General features: G+C 49.1%; 6 protein-coding genes across 7 annotated transcripts; 2 read left to right on the plus strand and 4 right to left on the minus strand.

Moving 5' to 3' along the window:
- Positions 1–51: 51 nt before the first annotated feature.
- Positions 52–801, plus strand: LOC9660644 (peamaclein). Its single transcript, XM_002969329.2, has 4 exons — positions 52–182; positions 254–280; positions 390–429; positions 533–801. Exons 1-4 carry the CDS (start codon positions 126–128, stop codon positions 712–714), a joined length of 306 nt encoding a protein of 101 aa, XP_002969375.1. The 5' UTR covers positions 52–125; the 3' UTR covers positions 715–801.
- Positions 802–1,106: 305 nt separating this feature from the next.
- On the minus strand, positions 1,107–1,991 carry LOC9659754 (gibberellin-regulated protein 7). The gene is made up of 3 exons (XM_024674374.1): positions 1,755–1,991; positions 1,562–1,679; positions 1,107–1,472 (listed from the first exon to the last, which is right to left on the minus strand). Exons 1-3 carry the CDS (start codon positions 1,842–1,844, stop codon positions 1,291–1,293), a joined length of 390 nt encoding a protein of 129 aa, XP_024530142.1. The 5' UTR covers positions 1,845–1,991; the 3' UTR covers positions 1,107–1,290.
- A 1,740-nt stretch (positions 1,992–3,731) lies between these two features.
- LOC9660645 lies at positions 3,732–6,154 on the minus strand. The gene is made up of 4 exons (XM_024674423.1): positions 5,623–6,154; positions 5,324–5,506; positions 5,027–5,242; positions 3,732–4,941 (listed from the first exon to the last, which is right to left on the minus strand). The coding sequence occupies exons 1-4, from the start codon at positions 5,689–5,691 to the stop codon at positions 4,237–4,239; spliced, it is 1,173 nt and encodes a 390-aa protein (XP_024530191.1). The 5' UTR covers positions 5,692–6,154; the 3' UTR covers positions 3,732–4,236.
- Positions 6,155–7,689: 1,535 nt separating this feature from the next.
- Positions 7,690–9,174, minus strand: LOC9660646. Its single transcript, XM_024674369.1, has 4 exons — positions 8,751–9,174; positions 8,472–8,702; positions 8,150–8,365; positions 7,690–8,096 (listed from the first exon to the last, which is right to left on the minus strand). The coding sequence occupies exons 2-4, from the start codon at positions 8,655–8,657 to the stop codon at positions 7,761–7,763; spliced, it is 738 nt and encodes a 245-aa protein (XP_024530137.1). The 5' UTR covers positions 8,658–8,702; positions 8,751–9,174; the 3' UTR covers positions 7,690–7,760.
- A 929-nt stretch (positions 9,175–10,103) lies between these two features.
- LOC9660647 (40S ribosomal protein S24-1) lies at positions 10,104–10,955 on the plus strand. Its single transcript, XM_002969330.2, has 5 exons — positions 10,104–10,207; positions 10,257–10,298; positions 10,368–10,538; positions 10,613–10,699; positions 10,759–10,955. Exons 1-5 carry the CDS (start codon positions 10,136–10,138, stop codon positions 10,801–10,803), a joined length of 417 nt encoding a protein of 138 aa, XP_002969376.1. The 5' UTR covers positions 10,104–10,135; the 3' UTR covers positions 10,804–10,955.
- Positions 10,956–12,070: 1,115 nt separating this feature from the next.
- On the minus strand, positions 12,071–16,508 carry LOC9659755 (probable starch synthase 4, chloroplastic/amyloplastic). Of its 2 annotated transcripts, XM_024674253.1 has the most exons (17): positions 16,289–16,508; positions 16,058–16,211; positions 15,902–15,989; positions 14,752–15,829; positions 14,645–14,696; positions 14,470–14,592; positions 14,349–14,424; positions 14,113–14,297; positions 13,866–14,060; positions 13,748–13,819; positions 13,470–13,676; positions 13,293–13,418; positions 13,084–13,233; positions 12,968–13,029; positions 12,813–12,888; positions 12,412–12,756; positions 12,071–12,347 (listed from the first exon to the last, which is right to left on the minus strand). In XM_024674253.1, exons 1-16 carry the CDS (start codon positions 16,492–16,494, stop codon positions 12,580–12,582), a joined length of 3,027 nt encoding a protein of 1,008 aa, XP_024530021.1. In that variant the 5' UTR covers positions 16,495–16,508; the 3' UTR covers positions 12,071–12,347; positions 12,412–12,579. The 2 variants fall into 2 exon arrangements, with proteins under 2 accessions (XP_024530021.1, XP_024530022.1); XM_024674254.1 differs by lacking the exons at positions 12,071–12,347; positions 12,412–12,756; positions 12,813–12,888; positions 12,968–13,029; positions 13,084–13,233 and having other exon boundaries at positions 13,345–13,426.
- Positions 16,509–16,531: the final 23 nt, after the last annotated feature.

Genomic DNA, 16,531 nt, shown 5'->3' on the forward strand with positions numbered 1-16,531 from the left:
AGGTTTGAATATAAATGCGCAGGGGTTCACCCCGGGGTGCGTTCTACACACGGAGAGAGCGAGCGGCGAAGAAAAGGAGGAGAGAGAGGGCGGGTTTTGGAAAAACAGAGTGCTGCAGCGAAGCTATGGCTTCTCGAGTGCTGGGTTTTGCGATTCTCGTCTTCCTGGTGGCAGCATTCCAGGTCTGGAATCTGGATGATATTTCTTCTCCCATCTTCTTTCTCATCTCTTTGCTCTTTCTTGCCTGTGACAGATCTCCGCTGTGTCCTCAATGATCCAGGTTCGAGCTTCACTCCCCAGCCTCGAGCTGAATCCATCGCCGTAGATCGAGGCGACACCCAAGTTGTGTATTGACAAAGACGAGTGTGTTTTGTGTGTGGTTTTGGCAGGGTTCTACGGGCCGGAGCCGCCAACTTCTGGCCAAGATAGGTGAGAGATCGATGGGGAGTGCCCCGTTCTCGGGAAAACTTCGCTAAAGTTCTTGGGTTTTGTTGCTCTCCTCTCGATCGTGAACTTAGAAGCTGTCTTGCAGATTGCGCGCAGGCTTGCACCTCTCGGTGCGAGGTGGCGTCGGTTCACGACCGGTGTATGAACTACTGCGGGATCTGCTGCCAGAGCTGCAACTGCGTGCCGTCGGGCCACTACGGGAACAAAGACGAGTGCAGCTGCTACCGGGACAAGAAGAACAGCAAGGGGAAAGCAAAATGCCCCTGAGCGGCATTACAATCAAAAACCAAAGTGAGGCAAACGACTTGTGACTCTACATTAACTAATACATACTAGGCTCGTTTTTTGTGCTTCTTTCCTGAGACAAAAGCTACAAAAAAGCGTTGTATCCACCTGGAACTTTCAGCTTTTTAAAAAGTAATCAAATCTGGAAGTACGGAAATGAGGAAAGAGAAAATGGCTTCCAGCCGTGATGGCGGGCTTCTCTTTCAGTAGCAGAATATTCTATGGCTCTCCGATCTGTGAGCTATAAGATGTGATGTGACACTGCACAAATGTCACCAGCTGTTTTCCTTGCGATTACATTAACTTTGGAAGGGGAGGACTGAAGTCTGGACTGGAAAGTGAGAGCATAATAATAATATCAATAATAATAATAATAATTATTATTATTACTAATTATTATTGAAGAAGAATAGAATTTCTACATGAAACCAGCTACCGACAAACAAAAACTCTATTATACTACCCAGGTCCTCGACAAGAATTCGCTCTCGTAGCAACAACACACCGATACTAATCATACAGATCGAGAGCGATGGGAAAAGCTCTTGGAAATGCCACTCACGGGCATTTGTCACCGCCTCGCGAGTTCTTCTTGTCTCGGTAGCAGGGGCACTCGTCCTCGTTTCCCGAATGCCCCGACGGCACGCAGTGGCACGCGACGCAGCAGATGTTGCAGTACTTGAGGCACCGCTTGTGGAGATTTGCGACCAGGCACCTCGTCTCGCACGCGGACGTGCAGTCTACAAATGCCACAGAGCAGATCTACATAAGCTTCGGCGCGCCAGAGAAACAGAAACAAAAAAAAGAAGAGAAACCACAGAGAACGTACTTAATGGAGCTGCTGGAGCTGGAACTGGAGAGACTGGAGAGGGACCTGGAGAGACTGGAGCTGGAACTGGCGCTGGGGATGGAACAGTAGCAGGAGAAGCGGGAGTGGTGTCTAGAACCTGCATTCACCATAAATGGGGAGATCTCGTTCATATCACCCGCTCTGGAAACTTTAAGGAGGCATAAAAATGTACCTCCCGAGATTCCTCGTTCGATCCGGTGGCCGCTGCTGCTGCGCAGAGGAGAAACAGCAGCACCATCGCGTTGACAAACGGGGAGGCCATGATCTCTTGTCTTGGATCGGACTGGATTGGATGGATTCCTCCTTTTCTCTTCACCAAAACGTTGGAATCTAGCGAGGACTAAGACTCTGTGTGTGTGTGTATGTGGGGTGTGTCGTCAACACACAAAACACTAGTAAGACTAGGAAGGAATATCTCCAGGCCGTCTTAAATATCCACGCCTCGCGACACAGCTGCGCCCAGCTGGAAAAGACGAACGGAATATGCCGTGAGCCAAAGATGCCGGAGCATATCCCGAGGTCGCGTCAGCCCTAATATGCCGGAGGCATATTCGCCCCTGCCGGCCATTATCGGTCGCGTCAGCCCTAATATGCCGGGGCATATTCGCCCATGGCCTCGAGGGCGACACATGTCAACTAAGTCAGAAGTGGAGATTTGGAATGGATCGATACATCGGTATTAGGTGTCGACTATTTATCAAGTCGTGTACGTCTGATCGAAGGTTGGCGGAGACGCCTCCTTTGGTTTTTTCGTTCCACATTGACGCCATAGTTATTAGGGGATGAGAAAAAAAGCTGGCAAGAGATTGATCTCATCACTCGCTATCGTTCACTCTTGGCGCTCTCAGGGTAGAGCCGTGAGGAGCTATCAAACAATTTGACAACACTCCCCAAGAGATAAAGAGGAAGAGTACACCCTCCGTACGCCCACCGTTTGGTTTTTTTTTCTCCTAGGCAGCTGCCACTGTGGCCCATTTGGAGTTAAACCCTCTCACACACAATTCATGTGTGGAGCCCCAAGCCCTAGAAGAGTCAAAACACATGGCTCCAGATAACTCCAACAAGTGACCCATGACACGGAACTTTCGCGGGTTCTTTCCTTGGCGGCAATAATTTCAAAAAAATCGAATTTTTTTTCGAAAATTTGAAAACCTAAACCCTATCTGGCGCGCCATCGTTGATCCAGCGGCCCAGGTACGGGGGGTGTCGCCATTGTGGCGCGAGGGCCACCCCTCCAAAACCCCACATCCTTCTCTCTTTTTTTTTGCTCTCTCACTCGACGCGCGTGGTGGCGGCCTTTCCATCGTCTCTGATCTGGCCCCTTTTCTTTTGTCTCATCCTTTTTCTCGTGTCGATCAATCCCGGGCCGTGCCAAATGTGCGGCAACGATTTCGTCCAAATGGAGCGATCGAGAGCTTGATCCTATAGGTGGCGTCCTGGACGCCCAATGCCACGAAGAACAGAGAGCGCAAGCCCTGCCAAAATCGCGAAATCCCAAAAAGCTGGCGCAGCCACGCCAAAACCACGTAAGTTTCTGGAAAGGGCGACGGAGGAAGAAGGTCACCAGATCACAGCGCAGAGAAAATGGAATGGATTGGGATTGGACCACCCGAGTCGAGCGCAAGAAAACGAAAACATAAATATGAGCTAGAGTTGGCAACTTTGACGAGGCTCGCAACATCCTCCATCCTCGAGAATCTAGATGTTTCAAGCCAGGCTTTTGTTTGATTCGGGCAAGCATAGACGAAATCATAGCTTTTAGTGATTCGGAGAACAAAGAAGTTGGAACCACAAGCCTCGCTGTGAGTGTTCCTGGCGATAGTGGACTGCCGCCGTGGCGAGGCTCGCGACGAAGATTCCCTCACACCCGGGATGGGAGATTCCTCGCGGTATAATGAAGATCCTTGCGTGCGATCCAAGCGACCCACGAAACAACACGGACGAAAAAAACCCAAGACCCATCGAATCGGAGGAGTTCACATTGTCCACACCACCCAAGTGTTTAGCCTCTAATCTAATCCTCTCTCTCTTTTTTTAAAGAAAAAAAAGTGATTTTGTCCGCTTAATTCGCATCTCCTTGTCAGTGTGGTCCCTAAACAAGCCCTACAATCCGATTCCAAATCCTGCTATGACTTGTAAAAGAAAGAAAGAAGAGAGTTTTGGAGTGAATTCTATGTCATCAACTTAATCGTTTCTACCTATGGATTCATCCAGAGAACGATTGCTCTGCCGGTGCATCGGGTCCAGTACGTATGGACTCCCCCGCAAACCGTGATGACTATACAATCTATGATCTCCTCTTCGATCGATGGATCCCTCCTGGGCGATCGATTGAGGAGGAGGAGGAGGAGTAGCGGCCTACGTATGATCCAAGCCGAGAGGAGTAGAGAGAATGCACAGATATCTACAAAATGGTCGCGTGTCGATCGATCGGCCGGCTTGTAGAAAGACCCACCACCACCGTGTACGAGACGATCCCAGCGTGACGATCGATCGGTGACGAGACGACGAAGGAGTTTGGATCGCGAGTGGAGGCGATATCCAATCCGATCTTGCGGTGTGTGTGATGATCGTATGGTTGATCTTACGTGAGTGTGAGTGTAGACGTGAGTGTAGTGTCTAGTGTATGATCGTAGGCTTGGTGTGGAGTTCTTCTAGATGGCGCTCCCAAAGGGGGCTCTGTGAGGAGTCCCCTTTCGCCGCTTGGCGGTCCTGGTGGGCGGCGGTGTGGGCGGCGATAGCTCGGGCGAATTCACCGCCATGGGACTTCCCGGCGGCTTCTTGGATTTCACCACGCGCGCCGCCGCCGCCGCCTCTTCCATGCTCACGCTCGGCGACGGCGATGGCGATGGCCGCCCCAGCTTGAGCGTCCCCAGGCTCCTCTGGATGGAGCTCGTGTCGTGATCGATGACTGGAATTTGCGACCGAGAGGTGCTCTTGGCGATGGTATCCGCTAGATGATCCTCTTCTTCCTCCCGCGATCGCGAGCTCTGGCTCTGCTGCTGGTGCTGGTGCTGGTGATGATCGATGTGGTGCTCGCCCGCGGTTGTGCCGCTCTTGCGCGACGATCGCGTCCTCTTTCCTACAATCGTGCTCCCTCCGGAGCTCGTCTCCTCGGAGACGACGCTGCTCCTCGTGGGAATCGCCGGCGCTAGAGGGCTCTCGACGTGATCCACAGCCGCCATGGCGGTCGTGACGCTTCCTTGCTCGTGAGAAACCTCTTGTTCTTGGCCGTGATGATCATCGGAGACTTGCGGATGGTGATCCTCGAGAATTTGCTGCTGCTGCTGCTGTGGCGGCTGTGGATTCTTGGGCGGCAAGTGGAAGGTCATGTCATTGTGGCGTCGGATTCCGGTCAACTGGAAACGATCAAAGCAAAACTTTTAGTTGGAGATCGAGCAAAGCTTCTCGGTGGAATGGAAAGAAATCCGGTGTTTCTCTTACCTTGCAGCCGAGTGAGCAGTAGCGAAAGGTGTCGAGCAAGCTCCGGTCGCAAATCTCGCAAGTTTTGGTGACGCCCTTGGCGTGGCGGGGCTGCGGCCGCGCGTTTAGAAACACCACTCTCGCGCTGTTGATGATGTATGTTTGCACTCCTCCCAAATCCAAGACCTTTTGGAGCTCCGATACGCGGACAACGTCGTGGTAGGACGACCTCCGGATCTACACTCGCCAAATCGCACAGAAAGATTAGAACTTTGGCTCAAGAACAGTGGTTTTCTGAGTTGATCGATCGATTCTCACCTGGACAACGTGATGATCGCGGTGCTGTGGCGAGCAGCCCGAGCAAAGCGCCTCTCCTCGGCAATCCAGGCAGTAGAGATTGCACTCGTTACGGTTGCTGTCGCCATGGACCTCGCAAGTGTCGAAGAATTTGGTGGTGAGAAGAGGCCGCAGCCACAGCGGTCCAATTTGGTATCCGGGCTTCTGGGAAGAACAAAAGAGAGAAAAAAAATCGGTGAGATTCTCGGCCAGAGTGAAAAGAATTCTCGCTTTTACCAACATTCATCTACACTAAAGAAATCTACTCGGGGGAAACTTACCAATTTCTCCAATTTCGTGGGCAGGAGGAGCTCCGCGTTGTAAGTCTGGCGGTCGAAATTCACCACCATCGCTCCCAAGCTCGATTCTTCCTCCCGATCGATCGATGAGGTGCTACGATCGCACGCGAGAATCGCGTGGAAATTGGGTGCTCTGTTCTTCCCCTTGTGTGGCGGCGAATTTCCGGTCCCCGCGTAATGCACGTCAATGTAGCTCTCGCTCTCACAATCGCGAGCGCTGCGATCGCTCACGCCGCCCTGGCCGCCACCACCGACACGAAATGTGAGCTAATGCAGCATCGCCGGGGCCCAAATCCGCACTTGGGCGCTGCCAATTCGCCCCGAAATCGATCGAATTCTCGCGCTTCCTGCTCGTGGGCCGTCGCGGCGCGAGCGTTTCTGCCCAGCCAAGACGAAGATTTTCCCTCGACTGGGAGCAAAGGAAAAAGCAAACGCCTCGCGGCTCGCGAGAGAGTGGAGTGAAAAAAATCGGCTAAAAACTAGGCTTTGCTTCTCTCCACAATGAGGGAAGACCAAAGAGTAGAGGCGGCCCCCTTAGAGGCACAGCCTCTTTGGACCGCGCCAGGCGCATCCGACGGTCAAGACGACGACACGTCGCTGGCCAAAGCAAAGGAGAAGATTCTCGCGCCTGCTGTCGTGGCGCCCGGCTATTGCGTCTCGCCCGGCTTCTCCGATGCCCGGCAACTTCGTAAGCCATAGCATGATCGAATCGGAGGGGCACGGGCTCCCCACGTGGACGAATTGCGTGCGCCGATGACGTGGTGTGCTGTCATCCCCGTGGCGGCGGGGGTTTGGTGAGGCAATGCTGCCGTGGCTTGCCACGACGGACGTTGATGTGGACGTGGCCAAGGTTATAAAGTCCAAGCTGGCGCGTGGACTGACTGGACTAGCGTTGACTCTCTACTTTTCATGTTTACTTCGAAGCTTCATGTCATAGCGTCCTTTGCCGACTTTGAATGGTCGTATCACTATGAAGCTGCGGTGTAGCTTCATCGTGGAAGCTTTTTTTCTTGTGGGAAAAGAAAATACATTTTCCCAATCCTTGTGTATGTGAATCTCCACGAGCCGTCGTAGAAGATCCTACTTACAAGTTACAAGCTTTTCCACGTCTCTCGCGTCTCCAAACTACGACAACGCACACACACACACACCTTTGTAGATAGATAAATAGATAGCTGTTTATGAAGGTCATGGAGATAAAAACGAAAGAAAACAAGAGTAAAACGATGGCTTTGAATTTTACCCATCGCACAAAAAAATAAAGATTTGATCACATCGACTCCTCTCTCTCTCTCTCTCTCTGTGCTTGATTGATGTCAAGCAAGGATAGAAAGCGGCAATTTGTGCAAAGTTTAGACACGCAAGGATGATCGTTAGGTGTGTGACGAAAAGGGATTCGCATTTCTTCTTTCTTTTCTCTCGGCGGCCATGTCATTACGGAAATCCATGGGTGACACGGCACGACGACCCCGGCAGCCAATCCCCGCCCTTGGCGCCTTTTACACGACACGTATTCCAGAGTTGACCCGGAAGCTACGAGGTCAGCCACGGTCAACCCCGCGTTTTCTAGGGCTGGCTTCGGCAAACAAACTACCAAAAGTGAGGATTCATCTGGGTTTGGTAACGCTCTGGTTTAACAAGAAAAGCTTTTGCTTTGTTGGTGAACTAACGGACAGCACAGGTTTGGTCGTCTATAACACTTGGCATTTTAAAAGGTCCACGTATATAACCAAAGGTATATTCGTATACTGTAGAAAGGAAGGGAATAAATCTAAATAATAAACTAGATTGCAACCAAGGATAAGATCAACAACGTGTTACTTATATCCTCCATGCAAAGCAAAGGAACAAAAAAAGAGACTGTGGTGGAGGAATTGGGGGTCCAGTGTGACATCACAAATCACGCCAACAATTGGCAATTTGGCGGGCGGATTTTAAGTGGAACTCTCTTCTGTGACTATGCTCTTCTGCGGTGACTCAAACCATCTATCTTTCTTTTTCTCACTCTCACTCATTCATGCATTTATCAGTGTAATTTACAATAATAGCTGGGTAGATTGTTCCACAGGAAAATTTATTATTGATATAGAATAGTGTTTTTTGGAATTTTTTTTGGATTTTTAGAGAGGTGGCGCCCTCTGAGGTAAACCCTTTCGTCGGCTGGGATTCCTTCTGTCAATGTTTGCGATAATGGGTGGAGGCGTTGGAGGCGACAAGCCGAGCAGCGTGGAGTCTGGAATTTTAGCGGCATTGATCCTGCTGCTGCTGCTGCTGCTGTCGGTGGCACTGGCACCATCAACTTTGCGATGATCCATGAAATCCTCGTATGCTTCGTGATCCAGTTGCTGTTGCTGTTGTTCTTGGTGTTGCTTTGGTTGTTGCTTGTTGCCACCATTCTTGTCTCGCTTGGGTTCCCGAGGCACGAATTTCTCGTTGAGATGGGTGATCCCCGCAAGCTAATCACAAATCCATGGCAAGCATTACGGAGAGCAAAGAAAGGAAGGCGAACCTTGCAAGCCAGGGAGCAAAAGCGGTAGCTTTGTGGCAGGCTCCGCTCGCAGATCTCGCAAGTCTTGAGCGATGGTTTCACGGGCTTGATCTGCGGCCTGTGGTGGAGAAACACGACGCGGGCGCTGTTGATCACGTAGGTTTGGACGCCCGTGATGTCCAGCACCTTGTGGATCTCCGAAACTCTAATCACATTGTGGTAGGACGAGCGTCTGATCTGGAAACAATGATCCAGAGTTATAACTAGAAAAATTAAAACCAATTTTCTATGATGGTGATGATTTGATCAAAACGTGATCATCACCCACCATGATATAACTTGCCTGGAGCATACGGTGATTTCGATGGTCAATCGTGCACGGGCAGCAAATTGCCTGGCCGGGGCAATCCAGGCAGTAGAGATTGCACTCGTTGCGGCTCAAATGTGGGTGCTTTTGGCACGAGTGGAAGAAATTGGTGTGGAGGAGTGGCTTGAGCCATCGCAGGGGATCATCGCAATTCCGGGACATCCCAATTGTTTCTAAATCAAGCAATCGATCGATCGATCGAATCTCCTACAATGGCCACATTGTCACCTAGATCGCAGCGAGATTGGCGCATACCTTTCAAGTCTCTGCTCGATCAATCAATGTGGATCGAAGGATCGAAGGAAACGAAGTCGCCTGAGTGAGAGCGCGCTCCTCTCTGCTCGATCGTGCAATGTGGGGAGGAATTGAAGTGGGGATTGTGGGGAATTAGGTGAAGTGGGGGTGTCAAGGGTGGGGAATTAGGCGAAACCAACCATCGCCATCCCCGCGATTTACCCTTCGTGCGACTGCGGCAAAATGTAGGAAGCTACCGCGCCCGAAAATTCCATACCGCGATCGATCACTCACGATCTCGCGCGCCGAGGGAGAGTTCTAGTGCGGCGATAAAACCGGGACGAATCCTGGCAAATCTAGGGCGCAAAAGAAGAGAAAGCCGTGGCGACTACCGCCTCCTCCATCATTGGTGAGGAACGAGAGCACTGAGGAAGAGGGAGACGTACGGAATGCGACCGGCTGGAGCCGGTTTGCCCGCGAGAGAGATTCTCCATTTTCATGCCACGTCATGAGCTTTATGGACGGCGGCGGACCAGGTACTCTTTTGGCCGTGGGGCTGACGTGGCAAAAGCGACCCAAATAATTGGCCAGTGGAGGACCCTTTCAAAGTTATGAATTTGGGATTACAAGGCTTTAGAGGAAGAGAACTGGACGAAGTCTTTTCTCTTTGATTGTTTGACCCAAAGACAAATTTTTTTTAAAAAAAATTTAATTTTTTTTTTTTTTGTTTTTTGTTTTGGCGCTGAGAGATTGAGTGCTTGGTTCGTGCTGCTGGTCCCCCCGAAAGATTGGGCCTTTCCCCTTTTTTTTAATTTGGCGAGAGAGCAAATGCGGTGTCGTAGCTATCAAAGCCAAAACGAACGAGAACAAAATTGGAAAAGATGAACGTACTACAATAGATTGCGAGCTAAACTACACGCAAGAACGACGAGCCCTCCAATTCCAGGCTCCAAAAGTGGCAAAGGATCGCATATAGATATAATACTTTGGGAAGTGGAAGCTCCTAGCCCCCTTGGGCTGGAAATCTGGAAAGGGAGAATCTCTAGAGAGGAGCTAAAGCTGTGAGAAGCCTTTGCACGTACGGGAAAGAAGAATTGGAGGCTGGGAGATGAGCTAGGTATCGCTATTGCAAACATGACTCACTCTGATCATGAGCAGCGATCAAGAGCCACATTGTGGAGTTCTCATTCCATCTCCAATTCGTCACAGCAAATGGTTTGGGACCAGATTACCATAAGCTTGGTCGATTCCCTGGCAATCTGCCCTTAAGCCATGGATCATCGGTGTTGGAGATGAAAGGTTTGCTCTTTGACACGTGGCAGACACGTAAGCGCCACGTAGGCAATAAAAGTTTTTAGGGCTTTGGCCGTCATGAGCCCTAATCCAGGGAGAGGGGAGAGCGCGCGATGGCGGATCGCAACTACACTGTCCGCACGCGCAAGTTCATGACGAATCGTCTCCTCCTTCGCAGGCAATTTGTAAGTGCCGATCGTCAGTTTTTCGAGCTGATTTAACACGGTTGAGCAGGTCGTGGAGGTTCTTCATCCGGGGCGAGCCAATGTTTCCAAGGTGGGATGGATTTGTAGATTGTTTTCGAGCCTAGGCTAAGAGAATGTGGGTTGTGGATCGGTCGGACAGGCTGAGCTCCGGGAGAAGCTGGCCAAGGTTTACGAGGTCCGTGATCCCCAGGCGGTGTTCGTGTTTGGGATGAGAACCAAGTTTGGCGGCGGAAAGTCGTCGGGATTCGGTCTCATCTACGACTCGGTCGAGGCTGCCAAGAAGTTCGAGCCCAAGTATCGGCTTGTCAGGGTGAGTGAAGTGAGCTCATGGTTTCTCGACTTGCGCTCTAACTCTGGAAGCTTTTCCCCTTGCATCTTTTGCAGAACGGACTTGCAACCAGGGAGCAGAAGTCGAGGAAGCAGCTCAAGGAGAGGAAGAACAGGGCCAAGAAGATCCGCGGAGTGAAGAAGGTCTGCTTTCTCTCTCTCTCTCTCTCTCTCCATTGATGTGCTTGCTTGCTCCCATTCAGGTCAAGGCTTCTGGAGAGGCTCAAAAGGCAGGAAAGAAGAAGTGATGTGATTTCCAGGTAGTTTTCTTGAAATTAACCGGGCTTAGCGCGAGGCTTTCTAAGTCAAAAGAAGAAGTGTCGAGATCAAATGTATTCTCTCTCTCTCTCTCTCGCTTTCTTTCCAAGCATCAAGCGTCTCGTGGTGTGTATTTACTTTCCAAGCGTCAAGCGGCTCGTGGTCTATGAGTTTTTCGCTGCGTCAAAGGTTATGGATACAAGAGCGGAGATAATTCGTGAAGAACTTTTTCAAGGTTGTAAAGATTTGGATCCAAAGAAGCAACACCACGTTTTCTTTAGTGTGATCGTGTCTTACGACTGTCGTGACAATGTATAACATGCGACAACAAAGAGGAAAGCAATTCTAACAGTGATTTCAATAGGATTTTATAGAAACCTGCCGGGAGAATGTTCCTGAAAATTTACATTGAAAATATCTTAATCGATTTCGGACCATAGGTTTTTATAGAAAGGTGGGATGGATAGATTTAGCACCAAGCCTTTGTATAAATCCTGAGGAATTCTAAACGTAAAACATCTTTCATTTGATCAATCAATTTTCTAATGGCAACTTCAGTGGTGTCTTCCTTGGTATTTTTCTCCTTGTTGGCTCAAGTTTCTGTGGGTTTGCTGGTACAGTACGGTTCCACCACGGTCGGGAATGGCAATTTCATCCCCTTGAGCAGTACTGACGCGGCCCCCACTGTTGATATCCAAGGATTTGGGAAGAATGGCACTGCTCGTCTTTTCTCGGTGGTCATGGCGGATCAAAAGGCACTGGTAGCACCAAACAAAGTTTACCCCTACATCAACTTCTGGATCGCAAACATCCCAGCGGGTAGCACTGGTAAGTGTAGAACAAGACTAAGACAAATCTATTGATCATGGCTTGGCTTTGCAGGAGCTGTGAAGAGCAGCATTTTGGAGCCTTATGTTGCTCCTTCCAATACCAGCAAGAACATCCCATACCAAAATCCATTCAGTGCAAAGAACCATACTTACGATTTTGTGCTAGTCCCGCAGAGGAATCCCTTGGTGAAGCCCATGGATAGTCGAATTGTCAACTCGCTGGCGGATATAATTCAGCAGTACCATTGTGGAAGCCCTCTCCAGACTGTCTCCTTCACCACCTCGCTCGCTTGATGTCATTCACTAAAAGGTTGATATTTATCAACTTAGCTTAATGAAATATAATAATTTTAGGTCGATCAAAGAATCAAAACGTATGAAAGATGGATCATGAAAAACATCCATCATGCCTGATTCAAGGAGCACAGGCATCGAAAACTTGTGCATGATTGCAACTCATGGATTACGTGCTGTGATCAACAAGAACATCGCACCATGGGATCAACTTCGCCCATTTTTGGAAGTTTGAATGACATTCTCCCCTACTGCGATGATTCTTAAAGCTACGACTGATCCGCCAGTAAGTGTAAAATTTGTCTCCCTCGACACTTTCTTTGTATCCGGAGTAGCCGAGCCCCTACTTGAAATGTCCATGGATTCCAAAATCACACCTCTTGCTGACCACCTGTTTTTTATGCTCGTACCTTCGCAAAACAACATAGCAATAGTTCAAGAAAAACAAATGAAAGAAAAAGGACACAGACGTACCGCATACGAGAAGGGACTACGTCCATCCAATTCCAGGCTCCAAATGTTGCCATTCTTGTCGAGAATTCTATGGCCCAGCCCAGGAGAGACTCTTCCCGTTTAGCCTACAGCTCCTCGTAGTATATACACGCGTTACGTAAAAAGAGGAATGGAGCGAGAGAATGCCTATTATGCAGGTGCCCTGGACCTTGCGCGATTGATAGCTTGCCTGTAAAGCTCGATGTACTGATCAGCGGAGGAGTCCCAGCTAAAGTCTAGCCGCATTGTCTTCTTCACAAGCTGTTGCCACCACCCGGGCTTTTCCAAGTAGTACTTGATTGCACGATCTAGTGCGTAGTTCAATCCCTGCGATGCAAACAATGGTTTATGGAAAAAGTATTTCAGAAAACAGCTAGTTGTACCTGAATTTCAGCCGCCGAGAAGCTAAATCCATTGCGTTTTTCTTCCGAAATCGTCGTGTCATCGACGTCAAAGACACTGCACAGAACGTAGGAGAGCGTCAAGCAGCTCGTCATCATGCATTTGACGGAGAAAAGAACAAAGAGAAAAGAAAGACCTGTCATTTAGACCGCCTGTTCTACGTACTACTGGGATGGACCCATATCTCATGGCAATCATCTGCGCGACAAGGAAAGGATCTTCTTAGTTTGACAATTGAGGATAGCTACTTGCCTGAGTCAGTCCACATGGTTCAAACACCGATGGAATGACGAAAATGTCCGAAGCCGCGTAGATTGAATGTGCCAAAGGCTCGTCGTACTTTAGCAGCAACCGCACATCCGAATGGCCTTCAAACTTGTAAGAAAGTGCTTCAAATTCACGCTGTAGTGCAGTAAAATGTCAGGAACTGAAAAGATGAAAAGAAAGTCACTCGAACGCACCTGAATTTCAGGAACAGGACTAGACCCCAGCAGAACAAATTGTCCACCTTTTTCTGCAGTGTGATATATTGCATGTCTTATCAAATGTACGCCTTTCTGGGGTACAAGCCTAGTGATGCATCCTATCTGAAATCCTGGTCTTAAAATCTCACAAAACAAGAATAGAAAAAAACTTACCAAGGGCCGTTTTTTGTCGACATTTAGTCTCAATTGAGATTGAAGAGAAGCCTTGTTGGCTGCTTTGCCACTCAAATCTTCTGCACTGTATTGGTGCTGCAGTATAGGATCATATGAAGGATCCCAGGCTTCAACATCAATTCCATTCAAAATTCCATAGAACTTGTTTGAATGTACAGAGAGTGCGACTTGCAGTCCTCGGCCGGCCTGCACAACAAAGTCGTCAAGTCAAGTCATACGTAGTGATTAATTCTATTCTCAGTGAGTCAGATGTGTACCTCCGGCGATCTGACTTCTTGAGCATAAGTTGGAGAAACGGTCGTGACAATGTTTGAGAAAACGATACCTCCCTGAGAATAAAACATGAGAAAAACAGGAGGACTGTAAAAATACCACCTTCAACAGGTTCACTCTATCATGCATGAAACTGTCCTGCATTCGATCCTGTCTGAATTGCTGCTGCACGTTCAAGCCAAAGGCAGCCAAAGCTGCAGGAGATTCCGTGCCTTGATACTCAAAATTGTGGCATGTGAATGCCAACCGAGCTGAATTCAATCCTAAAGGAACATAAATGTCCCAATATAATGGTGCCTGAAATGTGAAGTTAGTCCGAAACCAAGTTACATAAGAGTAAAATACATACTACTGCTGCAGAAGTCCAGTCATGGCTGTGGATTATGTCAGGCCTTTTGTTGCTTTGCAGAAGAAACTCTAAAGCAGCACGGCAGAAATACGTAAACCTCCTAAAGTCGTCTCTTTCACCATAGACGGTGCGCCTCGTGAAGAAATTTGCCGGATGAAAGGGCTCAATAAAATAAACAGGGAGACCTGCAAGCGCAAATTGCTCAAGCGTAACAAGTATGACGAGATTCTGATCACCTTCAACAGTGCCCAGCCAAACTTTGTTTTTGAAAGTTTTGTTGTCGAAAAACGATAAAAGCTCCATATCTAGAACCTATCAAGTAGAGATGGCTGAGGGACCGGTAGAAAAAATCAATACCTTCAAGTTTTTTATGCGATCGTAATCCATGCAGTCGTATTTGGGAAGGATGATCTCAACCAAGTGGTCTTTCCTTTGCAAGGATCGGCTTAAACCAGTCACAACATCCCCCAGGCCACCAACCTGGTAATACCAAGATTGGTTATATCAGACGCTTATACAACCACAATTTTACCTTCGCAACTGGTGCCATTTCTGCTGCGATGTGAACAACGTACAGCCCCGGCCTGCGAGTGAAGAATGCAAGAATGAAAAGGAAGCACTCTCATTCCAGACACTAACCTCTTTCGATCGTTGACAAGCTTCAAGAGACCAGACATGATCTCCTCGTTGCTCTTTTCCTGCAGCTGGACAAATGCATCTCGAAGTCGTGCATCTCTGCGCCATGCCATTAGCATTAGTTCCTCGCCATCCTCAACAGTGATAACTTTATCCAGCATCCACGCATCTATACGAAGATGTATACCCGTCCAGAAATCCCATGGCATTTCTCCTGCTGGAACCTGTAATATCCCCGACTTTTTTTCTGATTTCAGACGCTCAAGCCTGGCCTGAAAGCCTTCCACCTCCGCTTGATAAGTTTGCAGCTGTGCTCGTATTTCGGCATCCGATTCCAGTAGCCGGTGCTGTAACAGCTGAACCTGTTCCTTGAGAGCTTTCTTGTCAGCTTGAGCGTGTTCTAGAAGTATTTTCTGACTCTCGGCCTGAGCCAATTGTACTAGCAGCTTCTTGACCTGTTCTTGTAGCATGCGGTTCTCCAAAAGTAGCCTATCGTTTGTGCTTCCAACAGCTTCCGAGCCAGTCGTCGTAGGAGAAAGCATTTGCTCGGACAGTTTGAATGCTTCTGTAGCTGATAGCTCGGCAACTTGAAGCTCCATTTGCAGCTTACGAATATTTTCCTTGAGTGTATCGTTTTCAGCCTTTGCGTTCTTGAGGTCCGTAAGGGACACCGTGTTCTCTTCCAGCCTCGACTCTAACGACTGGAGCCTGTCTTGAAGCTCTGTTTTATCATTTTGTAGTTGTTTCAGCAGCTCATCCTTGCTTCTCAGATCGGCAAGACTTGCTTTCAGTGATTCCACCTCCTCCTCAAATTTAGTACCTTTGAGACTAGAGCTTTTGGTTGTCAGGGCCTGTTGTTGCGAGTCCTCTTTCTCCTTCAGCTTCTTTTGGAGGATTTGCACCTCGTCCTGGAGCATTTCATTCTTTAATCTCTCTTGCTCGGCCAGCTTTATCTTTGCACTTGACTCGGCCAGCCTCGTCCGCAACACCTCTACTTCTGCTCGCAAGCTATCCTTCTCCCGGCGAGATTCCTGGAGGTCTTTGAGCGCTCGAGCTCGGACCTGGTTCAAGAGTAGAATATCTTCAACCAGAACATTTCAATCAGGACGTGAACACGATCGAAAACTCAAGGCCTGTTAAGGACAGTACCCACTTTTTTCGGCTTCTCTGATCATTAGCAGCAGGTCTTCAATGCTAACACTGAAGGACCGCTTCTCTTCCACGTCCAGACTTTCCTCAGTCTATACAAAAAGAAGGAAGAAAAGAACGTATGAGAAAGTTGGTATTTCAAACTGCTGCTATGGAGAACCTTGGAGTCCTTCGATGGAAAGAATGGACCGTTTGCCAGCATTTGGACATTCTTCTCCCCCTCGGAGCCCTCATCTCTCGCCTCTTCCGATGGAAAATCCTCGGCATCAACCGCGAGACGCTCTCGGGCGCTCTTCTCCGCTTGTAATCTTTTCCTGCGAGGTAGCGAGTCAGAGAAGAGAAAGAAGAAAAGCGAGAAAGAATGCTCTACAAGGATTTCGATGGATAATACCTTAGATTCTTGTGGCGCAGCCGGCAGGACGTGAAGACGAGCCTCGGGCATGGATTGCAATGGCCGATCCAGGAGTCCCCGTGCAGCTTCCTCAAGCTGGCGATGGAGCTGAGCGATCGCGCCGCCGCGACGGTAATCATCCCCCCGGTGGTGAGGGCCATCTCTGTGCTCATCCAGAGAGAATTTGGGGCGGCATTGGCGATCATCACCCCGCCTCCGCCATAGCCACAGCGAGCCAACCAC

This window comes from Selaginella moellendorffii, unplaced genomic scaffold (assembly GCF_000143415.4).
Source record: "Selaginella moellendorffii unplaced genomic scaffold, v1.0 SELMOscaffold_12, whole genome shotgun sequence".
In the NCBI taxonomy this organism is placed as follows: Eukaryota; Viridiplantae; Streptophyta; class Lycopodiopsida; order Selaginellales; family Selaginellaceae; genus Selaginella; species Selaginella moellendorffii.

Coding starts and splice junctions, on each gene's coding strand:
- LOC9660644 (XM_002969329.2), top strand. CDS start 126: ATGGCTTCTCGAGTGCTGGGTTTTGCGATTCTCGTCTTCCTGGTGGCA. Junction 183..253: donor TCCTGGTGGCAGCATTCCAG/GTCTGGAATCTG, acceptor TGCCTGTGACAG/ATCTCCGCTGTGTCCTCAAT. Junction 281..389: donor CTGTGTCCTCAATGATCCAG/GTTCGAGCTTCA, acceptor TGGTTTTGGCAG/GGTTCTACGGGCCGGAGCCG.
- LOC9659754 (XM_024674374.1), bottom strand. CDS start 1,844: ATGGCCTCCCCGTTTGTCAACGCGATGGTGCTGCTGTTTCTCCTCTGC. Junction 1,680..1,754: donor CGAACGAGGAATCTCGGGAG/GTACATTTTTAT, acceptor TGGTGAATGCAG/GTTCTAGACACCACTCCCGC. Junction 1,473..1,561: donor AGCTCCAGCAGCTCCATTAA/GTACGTTCTCTG, acceptor TGGCATTTGTAG/ACTGCACGTCCGCGTGCGAG.
- LOC9660645 (XM_024674423.1), bottom strand. CDS start 5,691: ATGGTGGTGAATTTCGACCGCCAGACTTACAACGCGGAGCTCCTCCTG. Junction 5,507..5,622: donor CCACGAAATTGGAGAAATTG/GTAAGTTTCCCC, acceptor TGTTCTTCCCAG/AAGCCCGGATACCAAATTGG. Junction 5,243..5,323: donor GCGATCATCACGTTGTCCAG/GTGAGAATCGAT, acceptor TGGCGAGTGTAG/ATCCGGAGGTCGTCCTACCA.
- LOC9660646 (XM_024674369.1), bottom strand. CDS start 8,657: ATGTCCCGGAATTGCGATGATCCCCTGCGATGGCTCAAGCCACTCCTC. Junction 8,366..8,471: donor GAAATCACCGTATGCTCCAG/GCAAGTTATATC, acceptor CATTGTTTCCAG/ATCAGACGCTCGTCCTACCA. Junction 8,097..8,149: donor TTTGCTCCCTGGCTTGCAAG/GTTCGCCTTCCT, acceptor ATTTGTGATTAG/CTTGCGGGGATCACCCATCT.
- LOC9660647 (XM_002969330.2), top strand. CDS start 10,136: ATGGCGGATCGCAACTACACTGTCCGCACGCGCAAGTTCATGACGAAT. Junction 10,299..10,367: donor GGCGAGCCAATGTTTCCAAG/GTGGGATGGATT, acceptor TCGGTCGGACAG/GCTGAGCTCCGGGAGAAGCT. Junction 10,700..10,758: donor AGATCCGCGGAGTGAAGAAG/GTCTGCTTTCTC, acceptor GCTCCCATTCAG/GTCAAGGCTTCTGGAGAGGC.
- LOC9659755 (XM_024674253.1), bottom strand. CDS start 16,494: ATGATCGCCAATGCCGCCCCAAATTCTCTCTGGATGAGCACAGAGATG. Junction 16,212..16,288: donor CTGCGCCACAAGAATCTAAG/GTATTATCCATC, acceptor GCTACCTCGCAG/GAAAAGATTACAAGCGGAGA. Junction 12,889..12,967: donor ACAGGCGGTCTAAATGACAG/GTCTTTCTTTTC, acceptor CGTTCTGTGCAG/TGTCTTTGACGTCGATGACA.